The sequence below is a fragment of the Cervus elaphus genome, chromosome 33 (assembly GCF_910594005.1).
Source record: "Cervus elaphus chromosome 33, mCerEla1.1, whole genome shotgun sequence".
In the NCBI taxonomy this organism is placed as follows: domain Eukaryota; kingdom Metazoa; phylum Chordata; class Mammalia; order Artiodactyla; family Cervidae; genus Cervus; species Cervus elaphus.
In genome coordinates this window covers 46,742,367-46,758,310 of record NC_057847.1, presented here as the reverse complement: position 1 = coordinate 46,758,310, position 15,944 = coordinate 46,742,367, and the positions used below count along the sequence as shown (strand labels likewise).

General features: G+C 38.9%; 1 protein-coding gene across 1 annotated transcript in view; it reads right to left on the bottom strand.

Moving 5' to 3' along the window:
- The window catches only part of NEB (nebulin), a 220,594-nt gene that overhangs the window by 103,769 nt on the left and 100,881 nt on the right, over nt 1-15,944 (bottom strand). The window contains 9 exon segments of the mRNA XM_043894059.1: nt 3,710-3,814; nt 4,510-4,713; nt 5,041-5,352; nt 7,133-7,240; nt 8,713-8,817; nt 9,156-9,359; nt 11,415-11,438; nt 11,440-11,727; nt 13,345-13,452. Of these exon segments, the coding sequence (XP_043749994.1) occupies nt 3,710-3,814; nt 4,510-4,713; nt 5,041-5,352; nt 7,133-7,240; nt 8,713-8,817; nt 9,156-9,359; nt 11,415-11,438; nt 11,440-11,727; nt 13,345-13,452 (1,458 nt within the window).

Here is a 15,944-nt window from a genome sequence, read left to right as displayed (position 1 = left end):
GTGCTAAACTAAGGATTATCCATTGTTTCTGAATATCTTTGTTAATACCATTCGCTCTCTATTCATTTTGTTGATAGCTGGCAATTGCTAGCAGACAGAGAGGTAGCAGGAACCAGGGATTTACGAGTCAAAAGGACAAAACTGATGAAATTATAATGATTTCTTTATGAATTGGCAAAATACCCACTATTCAGTTTCTGTGGCAAGACAGACGTACACAGAAGTTAGAACATAGGTGTTCCAATGGGAACACAGCTTGAGAACCACCGCATTAAATCATCTCTACCTGTAGTATTAAGTCCTTTTCACTTGTGAACCATTACAAGAATTTAATTCTTAATTAGTAATAATTTTTAAATAATGTTTAGAGTTTGAGAAGGATGTAACTGAATGTTTTTAATGTGGATTATTAATGTGTGACAATTCACATTCTCTTATGTTGCAACTTTTTACAAGGAAAAGCTAAAGTAGACAAGAATAAATTTAATGTATTTGAGATAAAATCCCAAGGGAGGGTATTTGTTCTTAAAAATTTCTAGAAATGTTTATTTTGTAACTAGAGAGTCAAATACTTTTATACTTTATATTTTTCCTTTGAACGATAAATTCTCAAGTTTGTCCTTATGTATAAGTGGGAAAAAACGTGCTTGAATCACTTTGTGGCTTCAAGCCAAACATATTGTTCTTTCAACATTGGAAAAAGAGGCAGGGCTTCAAGGAAAACACTTTTAGTGTCATCAAGGCTATGTTTTAAACAATGTCTAGTAAGTTTGAATATTCCAAGAGAACTAGAACAGGTAAATGTGAGTTTAAGAGAAAAGAAAAGAAGATATGGTTGCTTTATTTTGTTTACTAAATGTGAAGTGAAGGTATCATTGGTAATGGGTTGAGAAGAAATTCACGTGGGCCATTCTATAATCTTCAAAGACAGTCTTTAGGGAATTAACATAATTATGCCATTTAAAAGAAATAAATCCAGCTGAAATTTGAGAAGTAAAAAAGATAGCCTAATTTCCTCTGAAAAAAAAAAAAAGAAAGAAACCTTACTTCATCTGACCTAATTTTAACAAAAGGGAGAGGCTTAAAAGCATCCTTACTCTTTGGCTTAGAAACTAACAGCATCTGCCTGGGGTGAGGCAGAACATCTGGGAAAAGCTAATCTAACAGAGAAGCTCCCTGGCCAAGAGAAAAATTGCTCATTCAAAAATGACTGAAGTCTGTTTCTTCATTTGCTATTATTTTCTCCCAATCTGAGGGCTGTCTTTTCACCTTACTTATAGTTTCCTTTGTAGTGCAAAAGCTTTTAAGTTTCATTAGGTCCCATTTGTTTAGTTTTGCTTTTATTTCCAATATTCTGGGAGGTGGGTCATAGAGGATCTTGCTGTGATTTATGTCGGAGAGTGTTTTGCCTATGTTCTCCTCTAGGAGTTTTATAGTTTCTGGTCTTACATTTAGATCTTTAATCCATTTTGAGTTTATTTTTGTGTATGGTGTTAGAAAGTGTTCTAGTTTCATTCTTTTACAAGTGGTTGACCAGTTATCCCAGCACCACTTGCCATATGACCCAGCAATCCCACTTCTGGGCATACACACTGAGGAAACCAGATCTGAAAGAGACACGTGCACTCCAATGTTCATCGCAGCACTGTTTATAATAGCCAGGACATGGAAGCAACCTAGATGCCCATCAGCAGATGAATGGATAAGGAAGCTGTGGTACATATACACCATGGAATATTACTCAGCCATTAAAAAGAATTCATTTGAACCAGTCCTAATGAGATGGATGAAGCTGGAGCCCATTATACAGAGTGAAGTAAGCCAGAAAGATAAAGAACATTACAGCATACTAACACATATATATGGAATTTAGAAAGGTGATAACGATAACCCTATATGCAAAACAGAAAAAGAGACACAGAAATACAGAACAGACTTTTGAACTCTGTGGGAGAAGGTGAGGGTGGGATATTTCAAAAGAACAGCATGTATACTATCTATGGTGAAACAGATCACCAGCCCAGGTGGGATGCATGAGACAAGTGCTCCGGCCTGGTGCACTGGGAAGACCCAGAGGAATCGGGTGGAGAGGGAGGTGGGAGGGGGGATCAGGATTGGGAATACATGTAAATCCATGGCTGATTCATATCAATGTATGACAAAACCCACTGGAAAAAAAAAAAAAATGACTGAAGTCAAGGTCAGTCACATACTTATGATCAGGCTTGTTCTTGGGCCTTTTTATAGTGCTAGACTAAAGGAAACCGACTCCTCTTCATTTTACTTGTCATGCCTCTTCTTCAGGGCTACATGATGATAGTCAAAAGTAATTAACAGGAGTAAAATAATGAATGTGGTTGGGACTTGAAAATGAGTACTTAAAATTTCCAGTGTTCTCAAACTAAAGGGAACTCCACCCTCTTTTTTTTTTTTTTTTGAATGAAGATATACAAAAGCATGTAAGAAATCAACATTCATCTTGAATGAACCAGATAATTCTTGACCTTGATGAGAACAATTGGGTAAGAAACTGTTTCCTATTCTGCAAAGATATGTGATGACAAATTTAGTGCGGCTGGAGACAGTATGTTAAAAAATGTTTTGTTTCTTTTTATTGTTCTCACACAGTTTTGAGATGGATGAATTTAAGAATTCTTATTTCAGTTCTTGTAAATAAACTGTGGTTATTTTGAGCATACATCAAATAAACAGGCTATTTTAAGCTTAGATTAAATAAATCTAATTTTCATGGTGACTTGAGTGTAAAGGGAAGTAATTAGTATTAAGCAGTTACTGTGTGCCAGGCTCCACCCGGGGCATACTACACATACTATCCTATCTAGCCATCATAAAAATTCTTGAATAGCCATTTTTATCTCATTTTACAGATGAGATAACTAAAGGAAAACTCACTGAACAAAATTTGAAGCACAATATTAAAAATTGTTTTATTTAATATTAAAAAATTAAAAATCACAATATGATTTAATCATTAATAGTTGAGAGTTTTTTTTCCCCCACTCATGACATGGAGATATTTTTTTATTTATCTGTTTTTTCTATTTTTTTTTTAATTGAAGTATAGTATGGATGTGAGAGTTGGACAATAAAGAAGGTTGAGAACCGAGGAATTGATGCTTTTGAACTGTGGTGCTGAAGAAGACTCTTAAGAGTCCTTTGGACAGCAAGGAGATCAAACCAGTCAATCCTAAAGGAAATCAACCCTGAATATTCATTGGAAGGACTGATGCTGAAGCTGAAGCTTCAACACATTGGCCACCTGATGTGAAGAACTGACTCACTGGAAAAAGACCCTAATTCTGGGAAAGATTGAAGGCAAGAGGAAAAGAGGGTGACAGAGGACAAGCAGTTTGGATAGCATCACTGACTCAATGGACATGAGTTTGTGCAAACTCTGGGAGATAGTGAAGAACAGGGAAGCCTGGGATGCAGCATTTCATGGGGTCACAAAGAGTTGGACATGACTTAGCGACTTAACAACAACAAATAGTTGATTAAATAATACAATGCTATGTTATTTTCTTCTCTAACTATTTTTGAATACAAGGATACATATATTCATGGTAGATTATAGATAAAAATAAATAAAACTAAGCTAACTGATCAATATGTGAATTAAACCCATAATTCTGACCTTTCTGCTACATCAGCAAAATCAACATGGTCAGGTTCAAATAAACAGTCTTACCTCACTATAATTTATTTTATTTTGTCTTGCCAATGTAATTTCAGGTGTATCAGGCATCATGTGGATTTGAGTCTTGTCTTTGTCCCAGGCTTCTGTGTATAAGCGCTGTGAAGGATAAAAAAAGGTTAGTGAATTAGGAAAACAATGTTTGTTGTAAACAGAGGTTTCCAACTTAACGATCATGACAAAGTTGAAAGCCAACATCCTTACTATCTGGGCTGCGTGCTGTACACCAACATTCTTCAATCTCTTTGATGTTACAATATATACATAGTCACTAAATATAAGTGTAGGCTAAGGTATAAAAAGAAAATGTGTGTGTATTTTGTTACAAGACCACCTACACTTGAATTAAATTAAAAGCAAGTATTACCCAAGCATGTATACACATCTATATGTACTGAGGTTATATCAGCAAATCCTTCTGATGATTTTGTTTGTTTACTGGCTACAGATGCACCTGTTACGCCATCTCTAGATTTCTTTTTGATAAATGTTATGAAGACTTGTACCTGACTTGTTTGTTCTATATTTATTAGGTAAGTATCAAACAAGAAAAAAAAACCTTGATGTCAAACACTTATAGTTAGACTTAAAACAATTTAAACACCAAACAGTTGTCCTACTCCTAACTCTATTTCACAAGAGATGTCAAGGCGCAAATTTCTAAATACATTTTGAGAATACCCAACCAAATCACCACACACAGGATGGCAATTGGATAAAAAAGATTTAGCTGGTCATAGATATTCTCAAGGACATACAGCTGTATTTTATTTTCCCCCAGGTTGAGGGCTCACCTTGTTCATATTGATGGCATTGTTCTTGGCTAGCACCTGTTCCAGGGAATCAGGCACACTGGTGAATTTCAGCGTGTCTGGACGCTGGCGGTAGATATTGTCACTCAGTATCTCTGCAGCTCTCTTGCACTTGACCACATCCACAGACCCAATGGGGACCCAACCAATGCCTCTCAGCCACTGGAGATCTGATTTATAAATGTTCTGGTGAGATTAAACACAAAAGCAAGGATTACTGAAGCTGTTATGGCACTTGATTTCAAAAATGAATGCAAAGGACTACCACATTTTAAAATGTGGGTAGGCAAACTCTATGTCTATGTCTTTTAAAATATGAACCCCAGTTGGATATAGTTCATGGTATTATGTTCTCTCTAAAAGAAAAGCAAAGCACAGTAAATTAAGGGTGGGGAGAAAAAAAGCATTCTTTTTCTGAGGGCTTTACCAATCCTAGACCATTATCTGCATAATACTATGTATTACCATCATGAGCATGGTCAACAGTGGTGTTTAACGGGTCTCAGTACTCACGTCACTCTGGAGGTCATAGGCCTGCCGAGCATGGATGACATCGTTCTGGTCAGGCAGGCACGTCCACTGGTGCAGGTAGTTCTTGTAGTCTATGTCACTGACCAAGGTCTGGCACTTCTTGGCCAGCACCAGCCCCAGCATGTCCACTGGGCTGCTGAACTTGGTCTTCCATTTCTCAAAGTCCTTCTTGTACTCCCGGTCACTCTGGATCTTGGCCGCATGCATGGACCACATCATCTTGGGGTCATCTTTGATGTCCCGGGCTCCAATGTGGTGGCCGAGCTGCTTGCGGTAACCATCTTTGTATTTATACTGAAATAAAAGTAGTCATTTAAAAAAATTAAAATGAATGAAAAGGGCTAAAAGTTTTATTAATATAAAACTCTGCTATTTTAAAATTGGTAATTCTTGTAGAGAAATGAATCATCTATCAACTTATCTCCTCATCCTAAACTCTGACTAGTCTTCACAGCAATACTGTAATGGGAAGCAGGCCAAAAGACATAGTTCTATGGTTTGCAGATGTTAAATCTCCGGAAATAAAGGCAGCAACACTTTTCAGAAAATCAACTGGAGTTAATATGCCTTTTTTTTCCTTTTTTTTATCTTGGGCCAGTGAAATCATTAACCCAGAAGTTTTACACGTGATTTTGAGAATGCTACTCCTAAGTGCGCAGGGACCATTTCACCCCCAGCCCTCTGCATCCCCCCCAAATGAGGCTCTGCTGACTTTCACTGAGGGACAGAACTCCCGATACAGACTGGCTTGTGTTTCCATCCTTTCGTACCTGGTCTACTGAAGATGAAATTTGGGTGAGGTTTGTTGGGATTCCTTGAGGGGGAAAAATAGATTATATGACTGCAAGAAAGTGGTTTGTTGTTGGTGGTGGTAAGAGCTGATTGTGGATTATCTTCTGTCCACTTTAGGGAACAACATCACACAAATCCTAGCATATATTTACAGAAGTCTAAATTCTCCACCAAAGGCACTTCTTTCAGAGACAGCAGAAAGAGAAATCAGGCTCACTATATTGTTGGTTCAGGATGTCATAAAACTCTTTTTTCATTTAAAAATAATTCAAAAGGAAGCACTTGAGGTAGTTTTTCAAAGAAAGGGTTGGCAAAAATCCAGAGCAGGTTTGGGGAAAGGCAAACTTTCCTAAACCTGTCTGTACCAGATCTTTTTCTTATATTGACCCAATACATGTAGCCATGTTTTTTTTCCAGCTTTTTTCCTGTCATCTTCTTATTTCTGTGTGCTCTAAATATGCAGATGAATGCCTCATAATTATGGATACGAACAAGTTCAGTTCAGTCACTCAGTTGTGTCCATCTCTTTGCAATCCCATGGACTGCAGCATGCCAGGCTTCCCTGTCCATCACCAACTCCTGGAGCTTACTCAAACTCATGTCTATTGAGTCGGTGATGCCATTCAACCATCTCATCCTCTGTCATCCCCATCTCCTCCCACTTTCAATCTTGCCCAGCATCAGGGTCTTTTCCAATGAGTCAGTTCTCATCAGGTGGCCAAAGTATTGGAGTTTCAGCTTTAGCATCAGTCCTTCCAATGAATATCCAGGACTGATCTCCTTTAGGATGGACTGGTTGGATATCCTTGCAGTCCAAAGGACTCTCAAGAGTCTTCTCCAACACCACAGTTCAAAAGCATCAGTTCTTCGGCGCTCAGCTTTCTTTATAGTCCAACTCTCATATCCATACACGACTATTGAAAAAACCATAGCTTTGACTAGACGGAACTTTGTCGGCAAAGTAACGTCTCTGCTTTGTAATATGCTATCTAGGTTGGTCACAGTATGAAAGGGCAAAAAGATACAAACAAATGGAGATTCAAATTCTTTTTTTTTTTTTAACTGAAGTTTAGGATACTCGCTCTGCCTATGGGGCCTGAATACTAAAATCTTTTGGAGTTAAATTATTAAAGGGCTTTACAAATGAAAGGCTCCATTAGAAGCACAATAAATGTGCTTTAACGGACACCCAGAAGAACCGTGCTTCTTCTGACTTCTGATTCTGCCTTCCCACCCCATCCAGTCACGTGTATCTGTATGTCCATGGAGTATTGGTACTCACATCACTGATGATGTCCCTGGAGGCCTTGGCTGCCACGATCGGGATGGCATCGCTTCGCAAGTCGTAGCCTTTCTTCTTTGCCTCTTCGTTGGCGAGTTTGTACAGAGTCTATAGGAGGAAAGTCAGAGTTAAAACAGGTTTGACTGTGAAAGATTTGACGGCAACAATCTGGAGTTTATCAAGTGACCTATCACAAAATTTAAAAAAGGAAAGTCTCTGGAAACAACTTCCTAGCAATATTGGAAAGTAAATAAATTATATTTTACCAAAAAACTCTGTAGCATAAGAAACAAATGAAACATATCAATGAGTATTAACATAGAATAATCTATTATTTGTATCATTATAGATTAATATATATATATAATATGTAGGTTATATGACATATGTATATCAACATAGATTAATATAATTTAGTGATGTAGATTGATGGACAAAGCATCAATTTATACATCTTAAGTGAAAAGAAACCTGTAGGACAATATGTTTAATATTACTCATTTGATAAAAAATAACATTTATATACTCTTTTTCACTTGTTATTAAAAAATTTTGATAATCATGTGATATTTTATAATATTTAAAAAACAAATGAGGAAACAATCAAAGCATAACTTAAAGTTAACTTGAGGATGATCACAACTTTAAGATTCTAACTTTTGGCTGCCTCATATTAGTAAAACATGCACCTATAAAATTGCATTTTACTTTAAAAAATAGTAATCAGCCTTGTCAACGGAGAGTACTTTTTTCTCATGCCTAAGGTTCTCTTTCTACGAAAGGAGCTTGATTATTTCATTTCTGCCCTGGAGAGCTGCAGCGACTTCCTGATGTGTCCAGTTGGTGAGGAAGGGACAGCAGGGCAGGCCCAGCTCAACTCTGACCTGCTCCCTTTAGGAAAATATGCCCAGTGCCCTCCTCTGCATAGCTCTGTGCTCTAAGCAGGACTCACCCCCAAGAGAAGTGGAACTGACTCTCCTGCTCCAGCATAGCCAATACCTGAATGGGGAACCTAATTCTGGGGTTCACTTACCAAGTTCATTTGGCTCTCATACAAACGTGTCCTTGAACCTAACTTTAGTAATAAAAGATGTGAGATTTTGACTTCTAGTTTCATTGCTTTGCTTTCCTTCTCAATTCCACTCAGGATCCAGGTGGGAAAGGGGTACATATTATTAGAGGCCCCCTTGGTTGGGTTGCCAGATTTAACAAACAGGAAGATAGCATGCCCAGCTGAACTTGAATGTCAAATAAACAGCAAATAATGTTTTCATATAAATAATAAATCAGTGTTACATCTGGTCATACTACCCTTGGAAATGCCAAAAATACTCTCCAGTTGCACTGACTCACACCAGTAAAGACCATAAATGGAAAAGATAATGTGACTTCAGTTTGCTCCTGGAATCCTATAGCATATGACATTCAACTAGAGATGAAAGGTTGGATGGGCTGAGTGTTCATATCACAGAGCTATACCCACCAGGACGGCTGAGATCCAAGATTCTTCATAAAAGTAAGTGTAGAAAACAAACTACAATGACAACCACAAGTATGGCCCCACACGCTTTTGCCCCTACCTCACTGTAGTTGAGTTTGTTCTGCCTTGCCAGCATGATCTCCGGGGTATCAGGCATTATATGAACTTGAGTCTTGTCTTTGTCCCAGGCCTCTGTGTATAAGCGCTATCAAAGAATATGTTGATAGGAAAGAAAGAACATGTTGATAGAAGACCATTTGAAACAGAATTACAAAAAGTCAATTAAAGCAGGAATGTTATTGACCTAATTAGGAAAAAATAAATCAGACTAAGATATAGAGTATTCAACTGAGGTTTGAATCTTAATGATGGTAATCAGGGTCACAACTGAGGATAACAGAAATTACTTAGAGGATTTCAAGTATGTCATTTAGGAGGTAAACATGACCCCACACTTGCATGGACAATTTTAACTCCACTAGTGATTAACGTCTCAGAACCTCTTTTTGCATCTTGGAGAAGCTTGAGGCAGCTGGAGCTCACCTTGTTCATGTTGATGGCGTTGTTCTTGGCCAGCACCTGTTCCAGGGAATCAGGCACGCTGGTGAATTTCAGCGTATCTGGAGGCTGGCGGTAGATGTTATCACTCAGTATCTCTGCAGCTCTCTTACACTTGACCACTTCCACAGACCCAATGGGGACCCAGCCAATGCCCTTCAGCCACTGGAGATCAGACTTGTAAACATTCTGTGAGGAGGAAAAAGGCAGGAACTCTTTAGCAAGACTGAAAAATTTAGGGTCAACGTGCAAATAGAATAAATAATAAAGTACGATTCTGGTTGTTGCTTTTATAGAAAGCAGGCTCGTTGTATTAGGCAGACCAGCAGAGGAAGTATGTTCAAAAATGACCCAGAAAAGTAACAAAAAATGATCAAATATTTCAGGTTGTTAGGACAGGAGTAATTGAAATGAGTATCTTCTGTCAGCCAGTTCAGTGGGTGTTCACTCTGTGACAAGAGGAAAAGAAGCTAACCCAGAGAAAAAGAAACCATGGAGACATCCAGCTACAGGCTTTCAGTAAATAAATGTTAGGTCTAGTCAAATGAAACACTCTGAAGCTATTAAAAGCCATATTTTAAAGAATATCAATGACTTGTAGAAACATCCTTAATATGATGCTAACAAAAAAATAGCACAGAAAACAAAATGTGTATTACATGAGCAGGAGAGGGCTTTTACAGTGGTTGGATTATTATTGCCTTCTATGTGTTTTTTCTTATATTTCAAAAATATCTGTAATGCTCTTTTTTCTAAGCAACAAGAAAAGAAGTTAAAATATAATGACAGGACTTTCCTGGCGATGGTTAAGACAGCGCTCCCAATGTAGGGCGCTTGGGTTCAATCCCTGCTCAGAGAACTAAGATTCCACATGTGGCCAGAAAACAAAACAGAACAATAATGACAAAGAACCCCTGAAGCCTAGAGGCAGACCTTTGGCTATTTTAATACTGGTCAAGATTCAGGACTAAAAAATGATCATCTTATTGGTCCGCAACCCGGCTCTTCACCAAATTCTCAGGATGGGAAGCGTGGACTCTTTTCCAGAATTGTTTTTCCATGTCTTTATTTGACACTTTAAGTAATTTTTTCTGCTAAAGACTTTCATGTCCTTAGTAGGTTTTCATAACTACTTCACAGTGGTGGAACTGGACCTTGCCCAGCCTTTTGAAGGATTTTTACCTGGAACGGCATTCTAAGTAGAGCATACACGTGGCTCTTTTACTGTCTAGACTAAAAGGCTGTTGGAATTGCTTTATGCTGAGTAGTTACTACCCCTTAAATAACAGCAAGAATGAAAACAATAACATTTTACATTATTGGATTGCTTAACTTTCATGTGCTTCCCACATTGTTAAGAATATGTGACTATGAGAAGGAGGGGATCTCAAAAGGGCACCTGACAAATGCAGCCAAGTGGTCTGTCAATGCAGTCACTCCACGGGTGACATTAACCGTTTTTAACTACCTTCCTTGTGCAGGCAAAGCCTTCTTTGTAAAACACAGGGCCCTGCATCTTGTGGAAGGCTACAGAACAGATGTGGAAGTTGCCACAGGTAGGCAATTTCTAGGAACAACAATTTAATGACTAATTATTGTTAATTCATGTTATTCTTCAAAGTCCTCTAATGCTTAATAATTCCTTCAAACATCTATAAAACATATGCTGCAAAAATGCGCTTCTCACATCCAGATTTGAGATGTGCCTCTGCTTCGAATAGGCACTAGGTTCTGTCATTACCTTGTGACTGTTCCACAGAGAGCCCTGCTGAGAAGAGAAAGTGCCAGGGGAAATGACCCAATAGCATCCAGACTCAGTGACTTCTCTTATTTCATAAGAATAACAAGGAATCTTGCAGCAGTATTCTACTAATGAAAAACTTAATTGTTTTCCAAGGAAGCTAAAAATAAATTCTTGAGTAATTTTTAAAAACAACAAACTTGTGTTCTTTCCCCCTTAAAAGAATAAAATAAAAGGTCTCCCTGTGGTAGACCTGGAATTCCAACAATGCTTAATTCCAGTTTTTATTTTTATAAGACCAAGTCCGGTCGGTAAACTTCACTTCCCTTATAAAACCTAGTAATGTATCCATAATCAAACAGTAAAACTATTTTCTGATTCACATCTCATTCACTAAACAAGAAATCCTAGCTTGAGTAGCCCAGTGAGTTGTTTACAAAGGATAGCTTTCATATGGTTCAAGCTCCTTCTGCACACAGCTCTGCTATAGACACTGTACTCACATCACTCTGGAGGTCATAGGCCTGGCCGAGCATGGATGACATCGCTCTGATCGGGCAGGCACGTCCACTGGTGCAGGTAGTTCTTGTAGTCTATGTCACTGACCAAGGTCTGGCACTTCTTGGCCAGCACCAGCCCCAGCATGTCCACTGGGCTGCTGAACTTGGTCTTCCACTTCTCAAAGTCCTTCTTGTACTCCCGGTCACTCTGGATCTTGGCCACGTGCATGGACCACATCATCTTTGGATCGTCATGTATGTCTCGGGCTCCAATGTGGTGGCCAAGCTGCTTGCGGTAACCATCTTTGTATTTGTACTGAAATGAAAATGCACAAAATCAGATTTTCATTAGAAGCCTTTAGAGGTCACAAGTCTGTACAAATCATCTTGCTTATATACAGTTGTAAGCTGGCTTTTGCTAATAAGTACTAACTCAAGGCAGTAGCCTACCTTTCCTCTAGAAGCTTATAGTGGGAATAAAATAGATGGAATTTATATGATTGTAGTGTATACCCCAAATCACCTACAGCCTAGTAATAATGAATAGTTCCAGAGGCAGGACGTGCACCCAGTGGAGAGGCCATTTGGACCAAGGAACTTGGAGAAATGGGTTAGACACTAAAAGCATATCAGAAAAGAGATGTGCTCAGTGACAAGATGGGTTTAATAAGTAGTAAAATGATTGTCTGATTTCTCTGAGGATAAAGTCAAGGTCAAGGACTACCTGCAGCAGCAACAGAAAAGAATTTAACATTTCATAATGGATTCAGACATTCAGTGATCGTGGCAAATTTGGCATCATTTTGCAAACTGATTCAACTAAGGGAGCTGATGTAGCAGCCCAGCTGGTTAGAGCACATTCCTAATCAAGTCATAGGTTCTCATCTCTCATGGACTAACAGTGTTTTTATTATTCCATGGCCAATGACATCGTCCTAGAATCCAAGTTAATTATCCAAAATACATGTTTCTAGTCACAAAGATAACTGAGTGAGGAAGTATAAATGAGTCAACAGAGGCAATAAAGTACAGTGGGGAGGAATGAGATGGACTAGAGTTTCAACTCCACCACCGACTAAGAGTTTGATTTTAGACAAGTTGCTTAAGCAATCCACAAAACAGGGATAATCACAACACTTACATCCTAGGGTGATTATGAAAAATAAGTGACATAATGCATGTAATACTCTTAGCACAGATTTCTCAGTGCTTTTGGTTATCATTATTTTGGTATCTATTATTATTTGTATTAATCCACTTGTAGGAAAGGCCCAACGTATGTAAACTAAAGTGAGTCACTAATATGATCTTCCTACATAAAACACAGTGTATTACCATATTCCCAAATAGTGGACCTTGAATTTTAGAGCAGTGGTCTGTTCTCCAAGAATCCCCTGAGGTACCAGGGAAGGATGATGGTTTTATCCTGTAAGGTACAAGCCACAAGCCAGGTGCTGGTGTTAAGGGTGCAAGCTTGGGCTAGTCTGGTACTGATCGACTCTCTTCTCATGGTCGTATAAGGGTGAATTGTAATGATGTGTCATGTGCATTTTTTGAGTTCAAATGCTATATAAAGCCAGGCCATGATTCTCACTGGGAGAACTTAAGTTTATGAGTCACTCTTTCCATCAGCACTGTGACAATATATAAGAACCTCCAAGCCTGCAGCTACACTCTAACAAATTCCACATGAACGGACCTTTCTCTGTTCTTGGTGGGTCAGCTTTCACTGTAGCTACTGTGTCTTAACAGTTATAAAAATTTAATAAACATTCACTTTTTCATTTCCCTCAAAGCTAGATTTTAGAAAAATCCTACACAAATACATCAGGCTTTATTTCCAAAGGGCCAGGAAAGTTCTTTTCAAAGATTTTGTTCAGTGAAAATGTCCCTTCAGGCTGACCACATACTTGCAGTAAAACTGACAACTCACGTCACTGATGATGTCCCTGGAGGCCTTGGCTGCTACAATTGGGATGGCATCGCTTCGCAAGTCATAGCCTTTCTTCTTTGCCTCTTCATGGGCGAGTTTGTACAGACTCTAAATTTGAGCAGGAAAAAAAAATCAGTTAGATGTTGACATTCATATCCAAATATTAACAGAGAACCAAGACAATTCACTAAGTTCTACACAGGTAGGTGCCTGAAATCATCTCGCTGTTGAGAGTCCTATGCTTTGTGATTTTTTTGGCAAAGTTGAGTCTTAAAAATGATACCTATGTGGAACATGGTACCTTTGTTTTTCATTTTTAAAGTTATGTTACATTAACTATATATAGAGGTATTATTCCTCGTTTCAAAATTTTGAGTTTTAACAATGAATCAGTTTTGGAAAGGTGAAACGAATGGGTCTAGGTGGCAAAAGTGGACAGGAGGAAAACCAATTCAATCTAGATTTATTCTGCACCAACTCTGTGCTGTGGCAGGGCTTGGTACTTGAGAGCCAAAGATGAATATGACCTCTCTCGCTTTCAAGGTTGCCGGAGACCTGATGGAAAGACTGATGTGGAACAAGCTGCCAAGAAGTCAAACTACAAATGGTGCTTTAGCCATATTATTAGAACAAACTCCAGGAAGGAGAAATTGGTTCCGAATTCAAAGGTCAGGAAGTTTTCTGCAGAGGGAGTAATCTTTGCATTGTACCTTGAGTGATAAATGTGGTTTCAATAGACTGAGATGGAGGTCAAGGTCACAGGGACTCGTGTGAATCAAAGTACGGGGGATGTCAAAGGAGGTGGGGGCAGCATCAGGCGGAGGAAATGGCCACACAGGGCTGAAAAAAGTCAGGAGTTGGGCTGTGAAGGCCTGGCGATAAGTTTGTGCTTAACTCTATACAAAATGGGAAACCCACAACAATATTTGAGGGAGAATGACATCAAATTTGCATTTTATCTTCCTGTCCTAAATGAGAAAGAAACACAACAGAATTGAACTAAGCTAATAGAGAAAAGTCAGAGAAAGCAGACCAGGCAGGTGAGGCCCTCAGTTCAGGGCATTCATCCTGGGCCTCTTTGAACCAACTGCAACATACAGCAGCTCTGAGCTTTTGCAGTACAGACAGAGCTGACAATTCCAAAAATGCTGAGTGGCTAGTTTCAGGGGCCCTTTGCCGCTTAAAACACTTGTTCATTTAGCATGTACTTTCCTGTAGCATTATGGGACCTATACTGCAAGTTGAGTTGAAAACTCCCTTCTTTTTGAGAGTGGCACTTGATGTTTTTAGTTTGGGATGACAATTTAGAGTTAGTTATATAAGCATTAAAAATATAGTTTGTACCCCCCAAAAATAAAATGACTTAAGTTGGTGACAAATTAATTTAAATTCTCTCAGTTATATTCTGCAGAAGAGGAATACATGTTAAAACAGGCTGTCAAAGAAAGAATATTTTCCTGGCAAGTAGCACAAAGCTGGGAGAAAGAACTAATACATCAGCGGACAGACTCTTGGATTCACAAAAATCTCCCTAGGCTTAAATCAATAGGCTCATTCTAAGAAGAAGAAATTGCCGAGATATAAATGTAAGTCGCCAAATGGATAAATACAAGATAGAAGAAGTCGAGTTTAAGACGATATAAGCTGTGTTAGGGTTCTGGTCGACCCCAAGTCCCATCTGCACCAGCAGTGACATAGTCACCAAGGACTCCTAAGGCACAGGGTGAAGAAATGGAGGGCAAATGTCCGGAAGAGGAAATGCAAAGTCAACGGTAATCTAGTCATTCCTCACCTGCAGGACTGTGTTCGGTTCTAAGAGTCACATTCTAGCAGGGATGTCAGGTGAGGAATGTCCAGGAACTTACAACAACTCTGAGAAGAGTACTATTATAATGTTAAACCCACTTTCCAGGTGGAAAACGGAGGGACAGTGGGGATGTTTAGATTAGAAAGAGAACATGGGGTGAGTTGGTGGGGAGGCACACAGTAGCAACCCCATCTCTGTGGGGCGGGCACAGACTATGGTCTTAGAGGATTATGTGGGTCTGCAGAGAGAAACCATTGACCCAATACATGATAAGCATTTTGTAAAGGAACTGCTGGAACAAATGGGTTGATTTTTGAGGCAAGCATCCTGTCACTGAGAACACTTAAGCTAAGGCAGGATAATGGCTTATTGGGTGAGGACTCCTGCCCTAAGAGCAGAGGCTGACCTCTCGGCCTAAACATCTGTGGTAATTAAGAGAGTAGCATTGACACAGATACACTTTTTGTTACCACGTGTAAAAATAGCTAGCTAGTGGGAAGCTGCTGCATAACACAGGGAGCTCAGCTCGTGCTCTGCAATGACCTAGACAGGTGGGGAGGTGGTGGTGGGAGGGAGGTTCAAGGAGAGGGGATGTATGTATACACATAGCTGATTCACTTTGTGGTACAGCAGAAACTAACACAATGCTATAAAGCAATTATACTTCAATTAAAAAAAATCTATGGTTCTGATATGGGGCAACTCTATGCTCACAGAAAACAAATAGGAAATGGGCTTGCTAATGTGTATATTGATAGGTCTCCTCTGTCCCTCAGTTATTTGATTGTACTGT